The 21,903-nt window shown below is 47.6% G+C and overlaps 1 protein-coding gene across 1 annotated transcript in view; it reads left to right on the forward strand.

Moving 5' to 3' along the window:
• LOC100680294 overlaps window positions 1-21,903 on the forward strand; it is a 43,979-nt gene that overhangs the window by 8,854 nt on the left and 13,222 nt on the right. Inside the window, exon 2 of the mRNA XM_003424689.5 lies at window positions 13,420-13,868. Within this exon, the coding sequence (XP_003424737.1) occupies window positions 13,479-13,868 (390 nt within the window). The 5' untranslated portion in view covers window positions 13,420-13,478. The remainder of the gene's footprint in view (window positions 1-13,419; window positions 13,869-21,903) is intronic.

Raw genomic sequence — 21,903 nt, forward strand, 5'->3', positions numbered from 1 at the left:
AACGGCGATATACGAGGTGCTTAGGCGTCGGGCCGGAGAACAACGCGATGCATTCTGCGGGGGCGGCGTCGCGAGATTCCACGTGCGCCGCGGCTTACTGAGATAGTACCGCGATTTGTCAATACATCTTGGCCGTATTGGGAAATATACTTGAACGTATATGGGTATACCTTGCGTGGGCGATGTTTCTCGCAGCGTGTAACTTATGAAGGGAGCGTGAGTCGGCCGATTCGTATGCTTTATCTTGAAATTTCTGAATTTTGAAGTGATACCTTCTTATGAGACATTTTCAAAATGAAATGATTTATGATACATGATATTCGATATTGATATTCGTTTTCTTTTACTCCCGATTTTCCAATCATTCGGCTGATTGAAACGCCGCCTCTTAATTAATTAATTTAAGCAGTCGGCGCATAAACTACTTGATTAAATGTTATTAGCGAGATCACAGTTACAACACGTTAATGCGATGAAAGTTAATTAACCTGGCTTCATATGCAGAAAAACTCGCGCACGTGCGACCGATGCGAAAAGCTCGTTTCGCACCGAACGAAGTGTATATGGCTGGCATCGTAAATTAAACAAAACAAAAAAAATATAAGCAACAAAGCCGGCAGAAAAACTGCCTCGCGTGCAGCTAGTCGAGGGGGGAACAAACGTCGCGCGATCGAACCGAGAGCAACGGCATATGAATATCTCGAGGCTGCCGACCGGGTAATAAAAGGTCGCTTTATCATGGATAGGCAGACATACTCGTAATAATTAAGTCGTTGGTATATTTTCCGCTATCAATATAGGGCTGGATTTTTCATTTTTGCGTACATTCGAGCTCTTGTTACAAACGCATCGAGTATAATCAACTCACGAAAAGCGAGCATTCAGCGACCCACTAACTTCAACCACGATGAAAATGTATCACCGATGTTTAAAAGATCATTATTGCACTGTGAAAACAGTCAAATTACATTTATTAAGGAAGTGGGAAAAGGAATAAGGGAGGAATCACATGCGAGTGATTCACTAACAAATATAATTCAAATTCCAGCGATTACTACAGGCACAATAAAAAAGCTACACGTGAATAGAGGCTAGGCTTTGGATCACACTGCTCTCGATCGATGCCGAAACGAATCTGACGCTCTCGCGCGCACTAATCGATCTCAGACCGCAGAAGGGCTTACGCATGTGCTCTTTCTTTTCTTGGCGCGCTATAATTAACTCGCCATCAAGAGGCGCGAGAATCAAACCGTGCTAGGTGATACATATTTTATGCGGAGACGTATAATACGCGAACACACTGCATTCGAAAAATTTGAATCCAGCTCTCTTTTGAAAAGCCCAGCACGGGAGCGATTTATTCGTACACGACATGGTATACACACTAGCTGCATACACACTCGACACGCGCTTTATCCTCGACAGCCGGTGCGTCGAAATAAAACTCTTTATTTCATAAAAATCAATGATTCCCCCCCCCCCCACCCCCACCCCCGATTTAAAGCCCTCGACGTCGTCATTTTTTTTCGGAGCGCGCACACACAACACGATCCCGGCGCGCGCGGATACACGATAGCTTATACGCGGCCCGTTATGCTATATATTGAGCGAGATATCGCTCGCGTGGTTTCGACTCGCGGCCGGACGACGACACGTATAAACCCTCAACGCCGATATATCGCTTCGTTCCTCCATACACACGTACAGCTCTCTATCTCTATGGCGTTTTTTGCCCGGTATTCAATCCGAGATACGACCTCCGAATTCCCTTTGATTTTTTCGCGTTTCGAGAGTATACGGCGAGCGCGCCAACTTTCGAATTTCGCGCCTCGCGCGTAAAGCTCTGCTCAACTTTGAATCGCGTCTGCAGAGAGAAAGAGGTGTCCGTGCGCCGAAATAATAAATATTCCGCGGCGACGCGCTTTGTTTGCGCAATCGCGTATACAGTCCGGCTGCGCTATCTTTCCTTCCCTTCCGCGCGTACATCCGCGGAGATTCAATCGCGCGCGAAAATATCGTCCCCCGTCGAGAGGGATCGAAAGACAAAAAGAGACGCGGAGACACATCAATATCTCGTCGGATATCATTCGTTTGCTCTTCGTTATCGGGTCGCAACAGTCGCCTCTACGCATTGAGCCTTTGTGTACACATCGGCCTGTATGTATACCGTAGCGCCGCGCGCGAGACACCCTTTCGTTGCAATTCAATGCGCAACGCGCGTATAGCGCGATGCGCCGGGGAATTAGCGTCCCCGCCGATACAGGGCTGTCGAAAATTTTCGCGTGAAAAATTGAGCCCTTCATCCGGTGCTCGAGATAAAAAATGCCACCTAAAGCCGATAAATGACGCGACTAGGTCGGTTTTTAGGCACGACCGCGACGCGGAAGTGCCTTATATTATCGTGTGCGAAAAATGTGTGAGATACGATATCTCACGCAATTTTCGACCGATCGGGCTGAAATTTTAGGAGAAGTCTCCTTTTGCAAAAGCTAAAAAACTATTTTTTTTATCCCGATCCTCTACGTCGTTTTGAAATGCGGGCACAATTTGTTCGATTATTAAGCGTTTTTTAAATAAAAATTTTCCTGTGATGCGATTATCTCTGAGAGACTTTAGTCAATCGGGCTCAAAATTTTGCTAGGAACTCGTCTCATAATAGTATGCTGACGGTCCTATTTTGGGTCTGATTCCTAACATATATACAAAATGCGGCCACCTTCAAAAATCGCTAAAAACGGTTTTTGGGCTGTAACTTTAAATCCAAGCATTCTACAAAAAAAGTTAAATTTAAAAGTTGTAGACATGTTTAAAACACAACTTTTTTCTATTCACGTCAAATCATGAAAATGCTTATAACTCGAGTTTACAGCCCAAAATCGATTTTTTACAGCTAAAAAACCAATTATTTGCCATAAAACATTACGGATTTACGTTTTACATGAAAATGTTAAATATAAAAGTTGTAGACATTTTTAAAATACAACTTTTTTCTATTGACATCAAATCATGAAAATGCCTATAACTCGAGTTTACAGCCCAAAATCGATTTTTTACAGCTAAAAACCAATTATTTGCCATAAACATTACGGATTTACGTTTTACATGAAAATGTTAAATATAAAAGTTGTAGACATGTTTAAAATACAACTTTTTACCGTGGCAAACATTTTTTTAAACACTTTTTGACATACACAACCCTAAAAGCGATTTTTTTATACATAAATTCAATAATAACTTCGGAGCAACATGCCCCATCCAACCCAATTATTTTCAGCAATTTTCCGATATTATTAAAAGCTGAAAGTTATATTTTGGCCTTTATCTCATACATATATACAAAATTAAACCACTTTTTAAATAAAATTATAAAAAATGCATAATTTAGGAAATACGTAATCGCCGAATACAATTCGTGTAACTTGGCATCATATAACGACGTACGCTATATTAATTAAATCTTTTAAGTTGAATCAGTACAATCCACTTTCAAAATTCAAGTTTATATACTGAACTAGAAAAACCCAAACTCAATAAAAAAAAATTGCTTAGATTGAAGAAAAGCTCTAAGTAGCTTACTACATCCCTCTAAACTATGCTAAATACCTAAACAATCAATTTTCTAATATTCTAATTGAAATCCTACAAACGAAATATCATTCTTTTGTTTACTTCCTCTTGAAAACTGCGATACAAAAGTGTTGTATTATTTATCTGAAATTAGAATAGAGTAAAATTAAAATAAGATATATTTTAAGAATATCTACAAACAAAAATAAATAATTGATACAAATACAAATAAGTTACTAATTTTCCAGTAGTTTTGATGATAGTGTTGATGACTGCCAGAAGAATACCAATCAAAAATTTGACAACAATATTGAAAAAAAAAACAGGATAATACTGTATAATTACCGACAGGCATTACGAACGCGAAGCGCGAGCATCAGCGGTCGTGCCTTATGCGCAAAACGCGAAGCGCGAGCCGCGAGCGTTTTGCGTGCCTTGCATCGCCTCGCGATACAAGGCGGCAAGCCAACGCGGCCATAAGGCCGCGCGTGGCGCGCTAGTTAGTTTTATAATTGAAAAGGAACGCGCGCGCTATATCCATACATCAATATTTGCAAAAATTTAATCCCGAGTTTTCTCTCGAGTGTCGGATATATATACATACCTATAGGTGCACGCAGAGAGGAATCGCTGGCGGAGCTCTCATTGTTCGGCTTCGCGCGGGCATAAAAGTACGCTAATCGTTGGCCTCGTTATCGAGAAACACCCTCGTATAGCGGAGCCTCTGCTAACGAGAGCCGGCCGCACAGCTGTAAACATTATCGCCGCGCGCACTAGTGTGCTCTTGTCGAGCCGTTGCCTGTATGCTTGTATATAGAACGCGCCTGCACGAAAGAGCGCGCGCGAGCCTGCGATTTTATCCGGGGCGAGAGCAAAAATGAAATGAGCGCGAAAGAACTCCGGCGGCGGTGCCGGGCATTTAGCGGCGCTCTCGCTGAGAGATTTATGTTTTCTAGGGATTTCATTATGCTTCGGACACGCGTGTTCGCGATTGAAAGTCCACTGGGTCTGACGAGCTTTTTTGTTTGCTCGTTTTGCGCGGCTCGTCGAGAGCCTCTGTAGATAGTCGATTCGTTTGCGGTGTGCTGCTTTTTATCAGTGCACGTGATTTATATAGGAAAATGATGGAGATAATGGGATGCCGGACTGGCTTCTAATTTTAGCCCGGGCGACTGTTGCGCTTTGCTTTTGTAGAATCGGTGGAAAAAGTGGCGCAAAGGAATATGCGGAGGATACTTTGACAACGAAATTTACCGTTAATAGCGGCGCTGGGTGAAACCAAAATTCTCCTTTGGTGAACGAAAAGCAGCGACCTGTTATACGATTTATTCATTGAGCTTTAAAAATACTTAAAGCTCTGAAATAAACTGGACTTTATACATTAATCGAATCAAATGAACCTATTCCTTATTCAATGATGGTATGGATTTAGATTGAATCGACCAATCGAATCGCGTCTTTAAATGATCTCTTTTTGAAAGATTCAATGAATATAATTTTGCAGATAACGATCTGGGCAACGTCCGAATAACAAATGAATTGAATTATCGGATAAGTTCTTGATATCATAATGTCATCAACGGTCTTGATCTAATTTCTCTCTGGTATTAAACAAATGATAACGTTCGCATCAATCAAATTTGATCTGCATTTGAATAATAAAGGTATTGAATTATTGAAGCTTGACATTATATTATATTTGTGTTATCGGAAACCTATAGAAGGCTCGCAATCGCTGTAAATGCATCAAATCGAGTCTGCAGCGACAAAGATTTTATACTCCCGAATGAAAACTCAATGCGCGCGCAGGAGGACAAAGCCGTTTCGAAAGTCGCCTCATGCAAAAATCACTAGTCCGAAAAATAGTCAAACCAACGGCGCGGCGTTTCCTCGAAAAAATCGACTCCTAAATTCCCAGCGTTAAATCAATAAACCAATACAGCAGCGCAGCGGCAAGAGTAAAGATCTCCAGCGTCGATTTCGCCGGCGTAAAAGCTCGAAGTAGCAGTGGAAAGCGTTGAGCATTCTGCAGTGGAGGATATTCCCGAAGGCAGATAGGAGAAAGCGCTTGCAGTGGCAAAAGCAGAGAAAGAGAGGGGGAACAAGGCGAGGAAGAAGCGAAAAGGTGGCGCACAGCTCGCTGATTTACAGAGGAATCCGTTTAAAAGGAGCCGGAAGATCGCATGCATTCGTGCGCGCGCGAGAACGAACGGCAGATGTCCGCGCTTAACAATTCTTTATTAAATTTGTATGGATATCTCTCTCGCTCTCGCTCGCGAGCGCACAATCGAGGCGCTTTTAACGGCCGTTTATTTCCCGCGAGCTGCCGGCGCGCGAAAAATGAACTGCAGCATAGCATTTAATTAGTTGGTGGCGCATTCTTATTTTACCTTTTATCATATAAGAGCGGCTTATACGCATCCGGAAATTAAATTTTCCGCGCGGAATAACTTTCGCTCTCGGAGCAGACGGGAGCGCGCGTCCTAAGTGATTTATCAATTACATCAATGTTTTATCAAGCGCCCGCGCGCTCGCGAGAGGGAGAGTAGAGGCAAGTTTGCGTTACTTCAATTACCCTCGCTGCTGTAAAATATGTATACAAGCGGAACGTGCGCGCGCGAGAACGAACTCGAATTTTCAACTCGCACAATGACGTTTACACAGTACCATCCCTTGGGTGAAATTCGCGTAGACCAAGATTCTAGTGAAATTTGAAACAGACTCCGCCGTGTCGCGCGGTTGAATATGCCCTCCAGCCCTGTCGCGGGAACTTAAAAATAGCAAATCCACTCGTGCGACTTTACTTTTTACCTCTATTATATTCCGCCGCGCGAGGTTCTAATCGCGCGAAGTATGCGCTGGGAATTGAATATTCCAATTTGCGGACTTTTCTGCTACATATTGTAGTATACATAGTAGTCCGTCGACAGGCACACATTTATGGTAAGGCGATCTCCAGGGCCGATTATTTATTCACCGCTGCCTTTCTCTCTCTCTCTCTCTCTCTCTCTCTCTCTCTCTCTCTCTCTCTCTCTCTCTCCTCCTCCTCCTCCTCCTCGGCCCGCTCCCCGGGGCTACATCCTCCTCCGGCCAGGTAGACTTTTCGACTCGGAAGTCCGATCCGATAAGGTTCGACGTTGTGTGTGTGTGTGCGTCAGGGCCCTGCCGTGAAGTTGGACTCCCGGGATTCGGGACTGCCAGTGACTTTTCGTTCTCCTCGACGCAAGTGCACACTCGCATACACTCGTAGACTTATATATCCGAGCTTTTCCTCGCCCGGGAATAATATCAACGGATGCATTAATAGTAATCGATGTGGTGCTGCTGCTGCATTGGGGGCAGACGAGAGTCTTTTTCGCGGAGGTGAATAATGTAGCGCGGAGGCTTTTAATGCTCGCACGCGACGACGGGGATCGACGATTCTGATCTTGACTGATCTCGAAGTGCCGCTACCGTGAGTGCTTTGAATTATTCGCGCGTAGACGTTCTTAAAATTTTGAACGCGTGTTTCAGGCGTGCGAATTTGCTTGCGGATAACACGGAGGGGAGCTATCTTCCAGCATGGCGTTTGTGCATACCTATTCTGGATGTAAATTATTTTCCTTGACTTCGAGTCAAAGTTTAAATTTTCAATGTAATCAGAATGGATAATTTTAGCTTTGCGAATAATTTATAGATAGTAGCGTCTTAAATCAACATAATACTTATATTCACTTGACGATGATACGATAGTATAAAACTTTTTAAGTTTTGTATTTATTAATCTTTGTATCGTATTTTTAGAAAACGAAATATTTACAATTAAAATCGGATGAATAATAAAAGAGTCTCGAGTGCATAACGTCAATGCTTTCTTCGGTTGACAACATACGATTTCATAATAATATAAAAATATATCCGCATAAAAAGTATCATTTAGGTCTGAGTGATCAAATCATATTTAAAAAGTCTTTCTCTTTTATGACAATTATTATAAATAGATGAATATAAGTTCAATGAAACGTGAAAGTACGTTGTGAAATAATTATATATTTCTTGGAAGAAAATAGAAAACTTCGTATATAAATAAATGTTCGTAAGCTGTTCAACTCTCACCTGTGCTAAAAGTAAAGTTTTAATTCAAGAAAAATAATAAAAAGCATTCAAAGCTCTCTATTCGTCGTTCTTCTTGGAAAACAAATCCCCCTCGATGACAGAGTTATAGACAAACCTCAACACGACTTCACGCAAGTAATCAAATCGAAACAAGCGAGAAATATAAGTAACGCATCGATTACAATCCCCAACTCGACTGCAAATATTTGTAAACGCGATGATCGAGTCTTGATTGCAGTAGCGCGCAAGCGTGACACGACCCAATGCCAGAGTCTATAGACTGTTTCGCAAACAGCCGAAGGATGGCTGACTCGCGATCGTGATGAATGGAGTCCGTTGTTATTTACAAGTAGGAACAATTCAATCGCACTGCGCGATGCACTGCCCACTGTGTAACCATCATCCGAAATTATCGACAGCCTACTGCATGGACCCGCGGCTGATCCTCCTTTTGTACATCGCGCACCTATACATACAGCAATCGGCGCGGATTAACCGACGTTTTCAATTCGCCTCGGTTGATTCGATTCTCCGAGTGAATATATTTTTAGCTCCGTATACACACGCACAGAACAGTAAATTTCGAGGAATATACGCGCGCAGGCACGTACGCCAGGGGCTAAGGTTGTAAATTATTGTGATAAATTTTAATATGCGAATAAATATCTGTATGCTCGCGAGCGCGCGCGCGTATTGATTTTTAGTGTGCCGGTCTGCGCATAATGAACATTACGCGCGATTGTGCGGGCAACGAGCATGTAAAACGATAACGAATGTCGGGCCATCGATACTCTCGTTTCGATACTTGTATAACATCGCGAACAATGAACTTAACTACGTTTGATGCGGTAATTTATAGCGAGGGCTCGTTTTATTAATAAGAACAATAACGAGTGCAGCGCGCGCGGCCCAGGAGCCGTTATTCGAATTTTCGATTACTGGCGGCTCATTGTGCCTCGTGTATACGCTGCGAGCGGCTGTGTATACGGATACCGTTTGCTACCGTCGGACAATGCGCGTATACACGAGTGTTTCGGAAGGGAATTCTTTTCGCAACGAATATAATGAAAACGTTGAAAAAAATCAAAACGATCGAATTACACCGATCACTATCCGCGCTTTGAGCTATCGATAACGAGAATCGGGTAACATCTGGCGCGAATCGAGTAAAAAAATCGACAATTGACAGCTCGTAGAACCGAAGCCCCGAAAAAAAAGAAGAGTAGCTGAACGATATACCTGCAGGTCTTCTGCGCGCGCGAGAGATGATTGATAGCGATTTACTTTCCTATCAAGCGGCTGTGACACGAGCGAGTAATCAATTAAAACGCTTGACTGTACACACAGAGAAGGAAAAGCTCCGGATTCAATTAACCGTAGAGACACCTGCACGAAATTCCGTCGCGCCATTCAAATACCGCCTGCAGCCCGTACGGGGGCACACACTCGGTAAAACACGCGAGAAGCTTTACCCGTGTCGGCAGGAGGTCGAGAGGTCGTCGCTCGCTGTTTATTTAACTTTGCCCGCTCTCCCTCTCTCTCTCTCTCTCTTTCTCTCTCTCTCTCTCTCTCTCTCCCTCTCTCCCTCGCTCTCTCTCTCTCTCTCTCTCTCTCTCTCTCTCTCTACTCTCGAGGGCTCGCTTTTTCGGATCGACTCGCTTTCGCCGGCGAAATCAGGCTGCCGAACGCGTAATTCCCTTGTATTGACAAGCTCTTTGCTACACGTAGTTGAGAAGTGCTATCGGAGGAAAAGTTTTATTTGTAGCTTCTATAGATACGTATGATCGAGTTTCGATGCTGAGAAATTCCGCGAGCGAGACACTGCTGTAAATTACAATATTATATCAGTCGCGCGTTCGTGATGATAAAGCGAGTATAGAGAGGGATGTAAAAAGCGAGATATGACCAGAGAACGAGGGGAAAAATGCCGTAACGAATAAAAGGCCGATAGCCGCGAGGGCTGGAATATATTGGCTTCTTATTGCAACATATCCAATAAAACTTGTTTTCCCCGATAACAGTGGAGCGGCTGGCTGCGAGGACCATAAAATCATCCTCCGATATGTTACGGCTACTGTATTGTCTAATAAGCGCAGTCGTCGCGTGAATCGAGCTTTAAATTCGCGTTCGGAAATCGCAGCCGAAAAAGAAGTGAAGCTGCTGTAAATTCAGCCACACGTACCGAGGAAATAAAAAGCGAGAGCCATAGAGAGGGAGAGAGAGAGGTAGAAGACATAACCAACGCAGCTCACCGGCAAGTCATGAATTTTAATGGCCTCAACCCGCGGCGGCGTATCCATCATTACAGCAAAGGCTAAGTTTAACGAACGGTAGCAGAGCGCCGGCAGAGGCAGCGGCAGCGGCAGCAGCAGCTCGTCGGGCTGAAACGAGCGAGTCCAGATTATCCCTTTATTCGAAATGAAGCACTACTGGCTGGCTGACGTTTCAGAGAAGGGCAATATTCTCTGAAAAATTCGCGGTATATCCTGACGCCTGATGAACCCGAAGTGGGATATCGCTTCGGCGGGGGCAGAGTGAGAGAGCTGCTGCGCGCGCGAGTTAAAAAAGATTGATGGCCGAGTATCAGTCAGCTAATGCAAAAGTTCGAAAGTCGAGGGAGGAAGAGACGGAGGCGGAGGGCAAGAGTAAGCGAGCGAGTTACTTATTACGCGAATGAGAGAGGATTTCAGCGGCGACTAATTTTACACGAATGGTACGACCGATAATTTAAGTTGATGGAGTGAATTATTCACGGGATGAGGAGAGAGCGAGAGCGGAGAGAAGCTGCTGGGGCTGGCGCGAGAGATCGATCGTTAAACTCTGCTTTTATCACTGTCTTATATCGTGCTTGAGTTGTCGCTCGCGGAGGCTCTGTACAATCGCTCTTGGATCTATCTATCTGTCTCGCTTTATCGCTTGCGCACGAGCGAGAAGGGCGAGCATCAGCCGCACCGAGAATAGAGATTTAAAACGTTCGATTGGGACGTTTTTCAAAAGCTTCCCCTTGCTCCTCTACTCCTCGTCTTTTTTTTCACTCGGTCTCGCAGAGCGAAAAAAGGAGGATTATCGGCTACGAGGCAATAAGATTTTCTTGCCCCACTAGCGGCTGACTACTCTTTGCTTCTTTTTTGAAGGGGATCTACGCCCCCATGTGATTTGCGAGCGTCCTCCTAGCCTGATTAACAGCCGCGTGGAAAATTTCCTATTTATAAGCGTTTCTATATTTTCCGGCGGAATCTCAAACGCTCCAAAGGACTCGCAATTACGTTCGCTGCTGTAACTGCAGGTGTACGCGCAGCGTCGTCGGCAAAGCAAAAAGCCGGCACAGCCAGAGGGAAGAAAGAAAAATATAGAAAGCCGCGTGAAAGTGGCTTTTCCGCGATAACGAGATCGACGTGTCGAAAATCGTCACATCGCCTTGAGACTCCAGTCGAGCATGCGCGCATATAAAACCTAAAGCCGCGCGTGTATAGCAAAAGCTCTCTCTCTCTCTCTCTCTCTCTCTCTCTCTCTCTCTCTCTCTCTCTCTCTCTCTTTCTCTCTGTTTCAGCGTCTAGCTCCTGCGGCGAAACTCGAATTTCCTCACTTCGCGCGAGTGAGAGCTACCGAAATTTCCGTCTCGCTCTCGAGCTGCCGGGTCGCGTGTGTATAGTCGAGGGGAGGACTTTGATGTCTTTTTACGTCTCGGCTGCAGCGCGCCACATAATATAAGCCCGAAACTCCAGCGCGAGAGGTGCGAGACACGTGGGGTATGAGGTCAGGGGTTCACTGCGGCGCACCGGCTATATGCTCTGCCTTGGCTTCCGACATATGCGTCGTATCCAGCTGCAGTTATATGCGCGCGGGCTTCTTGGTTTGGATTATTTTTACTTACATCAGAAACGGTAATAGATTTATCAAACGGTCCTAGGCATAAGTAGAGCAGGACATTGTCTGACTAAACCCGGGCCCGATCTACTCACCTTTATTTTTCACCTCTTTAATACCAAAACGGGTCTCGAGCAGGGGCTGGCCTCTTTATTCTTAGCTTTAGTTTTTTGCTCGCAACGAGCTATCACGATCGACTAGATATACTATTTTAGAACATCTCGCGCATAAAAATAGCAATCGGCCGATTTCACCCGGGACTATCCAATCGCAGACCAAGTAATGTCCCTAAGCGAGCCGTAAAAGCGAAACAAGCTCATGTGCCATCGTTCGTCCAGAAAATCGACGCGTCGCACACGGCGCGCTATCGTCCGGCACGAGTCGCCGATAAAATCGAAGCTAGACCCTTATAAATCGCAGCTCCGCGTGACGCTTAATGGCGCGCGAGTAAGGCCGACGCGCGGCCGAGCAAGTAGACGACACTGCGGACGACTCCGGCCGATTAACCGGTGCGGTCGGTGAAATTTACGCGGGCCTCCTCGGCTCAATTTTCAAACGCCGCCCGTAAATAAGCCGCGCGCTCGCGTAATCCTTTTTATCTAAACTCCAGAGCTCGTCGTGCGTCTATACACACATATACACAGGCAACGCGGAGAGCAATTCGCTAATGGGATTGTCGATCCCGATAAAGTCGGCCCTTTGTTACGCGCTGCGTATCCTCTGAGTGCGCATACCTCCCATTGGACGAAATCTCACGCAGCTCTGCGTGTGCACACTGCGATCCATATACGCGACGCTTTATTTAATTAATTAACCAATCAAAGCAAGTGTACACATCGTGTAATCATCGCGATCGCGATCGTCGTCGTCGTCGTCGAGTCGATTTCACGCAAGAGCCGCTCGAGTGCTAATCTACGGGCAGCCGACGGCGTCCTCGGTTTCCACATATAGGTAAACTATCCATCTCTCGCGCGTTATATACCTAAGAGGGAGAGGCGGAGCGTCTTCAAAGACCAGCCTGCAGCCCAGTCGCGTGTGTGTACACTCGCAGGTGTACGCGCCCCCTCACGAGCTGAGCGGACTCGCGCGTGTGTACCTTGCGCTATACGGCCCATATACACACGCGCCAGCCAGCTTCTGTATACGTGTACAGAGCTGTAGTATATACAGCGTGAGAGAGAGAATACGTATCCCCGGAGGGGAAGTACGGAGGGGGTGGCGGCGGCTGCGCTGATCGAAGTTTCAGGACGCTTCTTCCTGCAGTCCCCTTTGTGTCGCGCGCGCTCGACGTGTAACTGCGCGGCGTCTCCTCCTTAATATCTCTGGCTCCCGGCGGAAAGTATGTACACGGGTATAATACGAAACACAAGCTCCGGGCTACGCGTTCTATACGCCGCGAGGGGAAGAAATAGGAGCCTCGGCGCGTCCGGCTAATAAAAGTTGGCAAGAGGACGATTGTCCTTGCCAAGTCGGCGGCAGCAGCGAGAGACAGAGAGAGAAAGAGAGAGAGAGAGAGAGAGAGAGAGAGAGAGAGAGAGACAGAGAGAGAGAGACAGAGAGAGAGACGCTCTAGAGTATACACTGACTAATCGACACTCCTTCCGCTGTACTTCCGCCTGATGGGCACGGTTATATACGTTTTCGAGATGGAACTTTTTCCCGCCGTGGCGCGCGGGGGGATGAGAGTGTATTGTTTTTATTGCGGTTAGCGCAAGCTTCGGTAGGTATTAAGGACGGAAAAGAGTACGCATAGGCAGAGCACAGGGGGGTGTACGTGGCGCATATCGATCGCCGGACTCTTGGTACACGTAGAGTTCATCCTCACGATCCATCTTTTCGCTCGTTCTCGAGACGAGTAATAATAGGCGGGAACGCTTGTGCATGTTCCAGAATCGCATGGGGCCCACTGAGGCGTCGTCCTCAAGCAAGCCGTCCGAGCCGCCGGCCCAATGCACGATACCGAGGAGCGGATGAACCACAACGGCCACCATCAGCACCACCAGCATCACCTGAGATCGGCCTCGTCGTCGACTTCGCGACACTCCTCGTCCTCGTCGGCGAGTAGCAACGGCAAGGGCCAACACCACAACCACAGCAGCAGCGGCTCGAGGATGGCGTGCGAGAAAGCTTCGCGCAAGCTCAGGGCGACGCTGCTCAAGGCGGCCAGGCTCGGCGTCTCCAGCAGCGAGATCGCCAGCCTACCGGCCGCCAAGAAGATCGTGTCCCAGAGGGATCACGACTGGAAGCTGGCGGTGCTGCTGCTCCTCATGTTCGGCGGCGGAGTCATAGTCGCGCTCGTCTGCACGACGAGTAGGGGCTGCTCCAAGCTCGAGGACATCGTGAGTAGAATTCCTTCCTTTTTCCCGCACCTATATAGCGCCGGGAGGACGAATGAAGGCCATTAGCCGGGCTAATTCCGCTGATCAAAGCCGCGGCTAATCCCCGAACTTATAGCCCGGGATATCAAAGGGACCAGCCGCCGCACGTACGCGAGGAGAACAATTACGATCGGGACGCGATCCTGCTGTAGGGCGGCTCTTGCGGTCGGCACGGGGAGCGAAACTCGCCCCGGAAGTAGGCTCGGCCCTTCGCTTGATGGGATAGTTAAACACATCCTTGAGACACATTGAAATTCAAATTTCCATAGCCGACTCCCTCGGCCCCTCCGGCCGGGCAACTTTCGACGAAGGATGCTGAACAGCGATGGCTCGTATAGATATCGCCAGCCGCGAGTCCGTAACAAATTCAATTTTAACGAGCGTCCGATGATTCACGAACGCGAAACGCACGCACGTTAGACTTCGGGGACAATTAATACGCGATCGTGTCGGATTTTTGCGCGTAAATTAACGGTCGCGCGCGCGCTGCAGCTTCGGCCATAATTAACCCGAACTCGCCGCCGACTCAACGCCGTGCGAAACTACTCTCAATAATTGAATAGAGAGGGGGGGGGGGGGGAGAGGAACCGGGTCCCGCACAGATTCACTTGGCAAACTGCTCAGTCAGCGCGAACTAAAAAGCCCTGCACGCCCTCCTCGGCGCAGCAAGAATCGCGTCGAATTGACGAGAGCGCTATCTATGTATACAGCACTGCCGGCATTGTCTTGTTTATACCCTCTCGGAGGCTCCATTAAAATCGGATGACGTCTTTGTGCGACTGGCTGCGATAATTAAAACCGACTATGCGGGCTCTCGCGAGTGTGGGTATAGGCGGTAGCGACGATAAATTCGCGCGTCGCACGCGAGAAAACGGAATAAATAAAAGCCGGCGGCTTTAATCGTCCGGGAAAGGAGAGGAGCGATATACTTTGTTGAAATGAGCGTCGTAGAGTCGTTAGCGCCTTTGCTCTTGATAGCCCAATAATTGCTCGCGGCGAAACACCACCGCGCTCCGCTACGCCGACGTGTACCTATAGATATATCTATACATGTATATACGCGCTCTCTAGCTCCTCTGCATAACCAGGGTCATTACGCAAATGGAAGCGGCTCCCGACGCGGCGAAATAAAAAGCGACAGCCGCGCGCATAAACAGCCTGGAGAGCAGAGATAGGCCAATTTTCAAATGCACGCCGCCGGACACTTTATTTATCGCTCGCTCTTCGCGACGATGAGGCGTTGGGCTTCCTGATTAATTGCGCGCGTATTTGCGGCTTCGGGCCGCTCTCTGTTTTACAGCGATCTGCATCGTCGGCTCTTCTCGGCGAAACTGGACGGTTGCACTTATAATACCATCAAAGGCGGCAGAGTCCTCTCGCGTGCGATCAATCATCGACTATATCCGGCGAACTATTTGGAAATCTCGCCGCGGAACCCAAAGTCGGAATCCCAAGAACAAACCGAAACTTATCTCATTAGATAGCAGCGGTGGCAGCTGCACACACACGCGACAAAGGAGCTGCGAGTTTCAAGGCGATCGCATGACTGGCGCCTTAGACACCAATCCTCGTGTACAACGGAACTCGCGCTCTCTCTCTCTCTCTCTCTCTCTCTCTCTCTCTCTCTCTCTCTCTCTCTCTCTCTCGAGCTGTCCCAAAGCGGACGATCCCTCTCTGACACACGCGCGCGCGGCAACGAACCTGCATCGGGCGGCGGTTGTCGCGCACAGCCAGACGCGGCGGGGGTATAGCTCCGCAGCCAGCGCGGTATAATTCGAGCGCAGTGTCGCGCTCGTCACAGGGATATGATCCTGGACGCTTCTCTCTCTCTCTCTCTCTCTCTCTCTCGTGCGCGCCCGCGCTTCGTTATAATTAATTAATGCATCAATTTACTGGGTTCCACGCCGTTCCACTGGGCGAGTTTGCCATTCGGCGCCGCCGGCCGCAGCTTTCTCTCTGCATCGATGCGCAGGGGAGCTTCGCTCGCTCAAGCCCGCCAATTCCCGTGCGTGTCGTGCTTCTGTTCGACTGGATATCCCGAAGCTTGATGGTGTATTTTTCTGTGAGAAATTACTCGAAGTCGACGTTTGTCGAGTAATAATCGCTGGAAAAGCTCGTTACCAAGCTGTGGCCCTCCAAGTTCATCGATTTCCTCGCAGCAGTCAGCGCTTCTCGCGTACGTTACACGCACACACGGGCTAACTTCTCCAGCAGCTCCAGTAGCCCGTTACACACAAGACACGCATACACCAGCCTCGAGTCTCAGCTTGCACACGGACGAGGGATATATAGAGAGAGAGCGCATAGTCGGCGTCACGTGACGCGTTATATCACGGCAAACGACAGTTTAAGCATGAGACGTGATCTAAAATATGAAGAGGTCTTCCGATGCGCCGGCGCTTCCGGAGCGCCGCACTGCACTGCAGCAGGCTTTGCGCTTACCCCGACGTACACGCGTCCGCACACATGCTCTCCTCATCCCTCTGCGTGTTCACACGTTCACGTGCACCGACTGGGCTGTATCTGCGCCGCAGAGCAAGAGAGTGAGAGAGCAAGAGACGCCGTATGTATTCCGGACTCGGGGAATACAAATGAAATACGGCGCTGGCCGAGCCATTATGGCCCGCCCAACTTTTTGGCGAGAGAGAGAAAGAGAGAGAGAGAGAGAGAGAGAGAGATGCTAATGGATGGAAAAATTAGGGGAGCGCGAAGTGTGTCGGCGGGAGATAGGACGCTGTGAAAGCCGTCATAATAGCACGAGACAGAGAGAGAGAGAGAGAGAGAGAGAGAGAGAGGGGGGGGGGAGAGAGAAAAGTTTCGCGAGTGCGTGCGCCGCAGCCGAGGCCCATTGAAATTGTGTGTATGCACGTGGAGAGAGAGGAGAGAGTTTTGAAGTGTCAAACTTATGGAGAGCTTTCGAGATCGCGCACGTACGTCGGACTATGCCTGTGTTGCGCGCCCGTTCGCTCTGCGAACGATAGCGGCCGAGAGCTCGCTGCTGTACAGGATTATTTCTGCGCGCGATCGGATGATTGTTTATAAAGCCGATTACGGATATTCTCCTGCGAGAGTAGTTGCGACCGAGTTCGGTCCGACTTTCTTTTTTCTCTCGAGCGGTTCCCCTCGATCGAGTACATAATATTCTCCAGCGGAATACTCGAGACTCTCTCGGAGCGGGGCGAATAAAATAGTACATTACGCAACTAGTGCGAGGGGAACACGACTTACGCACGCGTGGTCGTGCGGGCCCGAGCGAAGCTCGACATTATACTAAATTAGTATATTATACAAATTAAATTTATTTCATAATGCGAAATAGGCCACGCTCCTGTGAAAGCTTATTCATACAAAAAGTTCGTTAAATCACAAATTGTCGCTATATACGAGTGTAATTATACTAAACTAAAATATTTTTGCAAATTTAAAAATGAATTATTTTTAATAGAAAATTATTACATCTTTTATCAAAAAATATTAAACTAAAACACAAATATAGTGTATCGTACATTGTAGTTAATTATGATGATTATGTACATTAATATTGTAACATTAGAATTATTAAAATGAAAAGAAATATTTTTGTCGATGCTTTCAATAGTAAATGATTGTTCGCTTTTTTCATCACTGTTTTGTCTACGTTTTTTCAACGGTGAACCACATGTAGCTTGCTGCGTTTCGGTTAATCGATAAAATTCATCCTCGTGTGGTTCATTATCATCATCTCGACCTTCCGAATCAAATCTGGTTCTTTTTAACGAAACTGTTACAGATTTTTTGGGTTGATCAACTGTAATTTCTGCTCCAGAAGTAGATGCTACTTGATTGTCACACTGCGGTATCCGATTTCGGGTGGAATTTCATTTCCATAATCGGATATATTGTCTGTATCACAAGAACTGTTATCACTTTTCGGTTAGGTACCAATAGGTTATAAACAAGACGTCTTGCACTAATGATACACAATTTCGCAATCATACATATGTAAAACAAATGACAGCGACAGGATAGGTATTCCCACGCACGCTTCAAATGTTCCTGCGCTGTGAGAGAGAACAAAACAAATGACTAAAGTCGAGCTCCGCGCACGCTGTTATGAAAACAAGAATATAATAACTGGCAAAAACATCTCTTTTATCTCTCTCTCTCTCTCTCTCTCTCTCTCTCTCTCTCTCTCTCTCTCTCTCTCTCTCTCTCCTCGTCTCTCCAACAAAATCATCGACGGCGTTGTGCGAGAAAGGCTGAAAAAGTTGCCGAGAGCCGCGGGAGCGAAAAGTTAAGCGGAACGAAAGACGCTGCGGAAAAAGTACCGAGGAGAGAGGAGGAGGAGAATTTCTAAGTAAATAACTGCGAGGCAAAAGTTGTGTCTCGTTCGTATTGTTCCAGGGAAGTAAGCGATCTTGAATCGTGATTGTGAGAAGTTGCCCGCGCCGCACGCCGCCGGCGATAGCTCTCGGCCCGAGGAAGATTCACCGGCTCGTCCAGTCCGCTGCAGCCTCGGGATGGGGGTTCGGATCGATTAGGTGTCGGAAGTGGAGCGATAAGCCCGAGCGAGCCGTCACGCTCCGTTTGCCCGACTCTGCCGCCGCGTGTTTTAAAACCATGCGCCGTGAATATTCGCGGCCGCTCTATCTCTCCCTCTCCTTTGTGCCGAACTCGCCTTGATGAATGATAGCTCGCCGCTCGCAAATCAAGAAGACCACCGGCGGGACAATATGAATCTCGAGACGGGGCAATTGTTTTGCCGAGAGGATTTTTCGGCTACTTTGTCTCGCGCGATTTTCATTTTTTTCCATCCTCGACAATGCCCCGCGCGAGCATTGTTCCGGGCGATGAAGGAGGACGGAGCTTTTTCGGAAGAGTGGCTATTATGTCCACTGCGGCTATATCCAACCGAGAGAATGGAGAGCGGAGGAAGTTTTAATATCGAGCGGGAATCGCGGGGCCGATCGTGAATCAGAATAATACACGACCCTGTGCCATAAGCCGATAGCGCGCCGGCTGACCATTTCGGCCATTTTCTACTTAATTCGTCCATTTGCAATAATCAGATTTCTATTAGGCCGATGGCGCCGCGGCCGTGCGGCTGCAGTAGGGCTCAGCCTCGTCGGCTCGTGATTAAAACGGCGTTGGTTTATTGTTATCTCCCTGGAACGCCGTCTATTCGGTCGATATTGCCGATTCGAAATTTGAAAATTCGGACCAGCAACTTTCCCGACGTCCCCTACATATCTTCAACAGTGTAATCAACCCGGCTTGTCGATATTTATTAATCAAGTTAGACACGTGCGCGAACTTTTTAAAGTACAATAGCGGCTTCTCGATACGCTCCCGATCATCGGGGGATGCAAAACACCAGCGTCAAAGAAAACTTTCACGGCCTCCTTCGTTCTACAGCGCGAGTGCGATAAAAATCACAAGCTACGCGCTCTGAAAAAAAAATTTGATAGCGCTCGCTCTGAGAAAAAAAACCCAAGTGCAATGCATCCCTGATAGGCGAGCACGAGTTATAGCTATACAGACGAGCGAACAGCATTTTTTAATCAGCTGTACTTCGAAGCCAGCCAATAGGCCGGAGAATAAACGGCGTGCGAAATGAGCTCTCTCTCTCTCTCTCTCTCTCTCTCTCTCTCTCTCTCCATATTTCAGCCTCTAATAACGAAACGAGGCCACGGCGCGAGCGTTATTACACACGGGTGCGGCTCCTTCCTGTTTTCGGGGTCACGCGAGAGGAGGCGCATTATATATCTCTGGGAGCGAAATCCTGCGCGGATGCGATTGCGGAAATGGGATGCGCGAGCGCTGTTTACGATGATCATATTCTTGAAATCGGATGAGGCGGGAAGATGCGGCGCCGTCAAGCGAAGCGAGAGAGGCAGATAGGCTTTATTTCCGATGCCAGGAGAGGAGAGCTCACGTGCGATACGCTTTGATGCGCGGCGCTGGCTTTAATTTCGAGCGCGGCCGCTCCTGACGAGTCTCTTAACGAAAAAAGCTCAGTGGGAAACGCTTTGAATAAATTTGCGTCGGCATAATGGGGGATTTAATTTTTCGGAAATCTCCGGTGGACGAAAAATGCTTAAGCCGATTATACCGGCCGAGAGTCGAAAAAGTTAACGCTATGGCTCTCGCGCCTGAATTTGTATTCGCGCGTGTCTACATGCAGATTCACGGCGCGGCGGGCTACATCCCGCAGTTTACAAACTAGCGGTGTGCCTATTACTTATTCATACCGCTGCGCAGCGATTAAAATACCGCGTATTCTACTCTAGCGAAATTACGCGTAGGTGAGTACCTGAAATTCGAGCCGCAGTGTTTTGAATTACTCTGAAAAGTTATATATTCATTATATAATATATATAGATTGTCCGACCAAACTCGGCGATTACTACTCGCTGCGAGTATAACGTACACCTTTATCCAACGCCGGGGGTACACACGTTCCAATAAAGCACAGTGCGACGGTAGTAGGTCACACACCCTTCTTTACCGTTTCATCTCCGTGTCAAGCGTTGGGAATCCGGTGTGCAATCACGGCCCACATTACCGAGCCAATAAGAGAAGAAGGAGCCGACAGTCGAGGCTCGCGATAAAACAAAGAATCGCCCGGGCAATATCGGCTCGCGTCGCCCTCCGACAGTCGCACAAAAGGGGCGAGAAAGGTGTGGGTGAGTGTGTGTGTGCGCGCGCGCGACAAGGGTCGCCGATATCGCGCCAGAAGGTCAGTCGAGCATAATCCTGCATATATTGCCCGCCGGTATCGCAGCGCTTTTCTCTCTCTCTCTCTCTCTCTCTCTCTCTCTCTCTCTCTCTCTCTCTCTCTCTCTCTCGATTTCTCGTGCGGATTTTTCACCTCCCCCGTCAATGTAGGTATATGTTCAACGGCAAATATCGACCGAGTGGAATCAATTACCGGCCAAATTGTAGAACACTCGATGATTAATTTTGCCCAGCCCGTTAATTGCTCTGTGTAATTAGATTAGATTGCCCACGCGCTTTTGTTTTGAATTGAATTTCGATTCATTACAGTGCGTGTGGGCTAAACGATCGTCATTATAATTAATAACCAACGCATGCATCGCGTACACAGTCGAGCGTGTTCCCACAATGATCGCGCACACGACGCGCTGGCCAAACAGTCCGAGGGAGAGAGAGCAACGATGAATTCGACGCTGCTTGTGCGAACGCGAATAAACAACTCAATTGACGCTTGATCAACTCTAGTTTCGGCCTCGCGCGCTAGCTAGGGGATAATTTTTGCTTCAAAAAGTTGCTGACTCCCGCGCACAAAGCAAAAGGAAAAAAGACGCCTAGTAAAGTTGCAGCCATGTAGCTCGAGCGCGTCGAGTTTCGTAATTACTTTAATGAGAGAGTCGCGTGAGGGGGGGGGGTAGTTAACGGCGACGAGCGTAAGAAAAATCTCTAGGCGAGCTCTTTCACGCACAAAGCTCCTTTTGGCAGCGTGTAACCCGCCGTGCGAGTGTCGATCCACAAAAGAGGATAACCGCTTGCGAGTCTATGCAGCGACGAGACAGCGAGAGGGCGATATTCCACCTCTATTTCTCGCGTAATGAGGCAACCTCGCAATCGAAGCCGTCTGAACGCGCCGGTAATTACGCCCTGTGTACCCTAGTCCTCCCGTTATGGGGCTGTTCATCTTTTACCTCAGCGCATCTCTTTTTCGCATGAATTATGATGCATGATTCACACATGTTTCTAAAGCGTATTGACGTCGCGCGTCTCTCGACACTACCCCCCTTGCACCAATGACTCGCACATTACGCGCATACGCTCGTTATATAAATAATGCACTCGTGTCGTCTCTGGATGCTTGAATTTTTATGTATACATTATACAGCTGAATTTCCTGCAGCGCGCTTGAAATATCCAATCGAGCACGCATGGCTGATGATTATAATTGTTATTTATTAATCCCGAGCTCTCCATGACGCGCTTATTAGATTAACTTAAAATATATAAACGGCCGCGAGAGCTCGAG

This window comes from Nasonia vitripennis, chromosome 5 (assembly GCF_009193385.2).
Source record: "Nasonia vitripennis strain AsymCx chromosome 5, Nvit_psr_1.1, whole genome shotgun sequence".
In the NCBI taxonomy this organism is placed as follows: domain Eukaryota; kingdom Metazoa; phylum Arthropoda; class Insecta; order Hymenoptera; family Pteromalidae; genus Nasonia; species Nasonia vitripennis.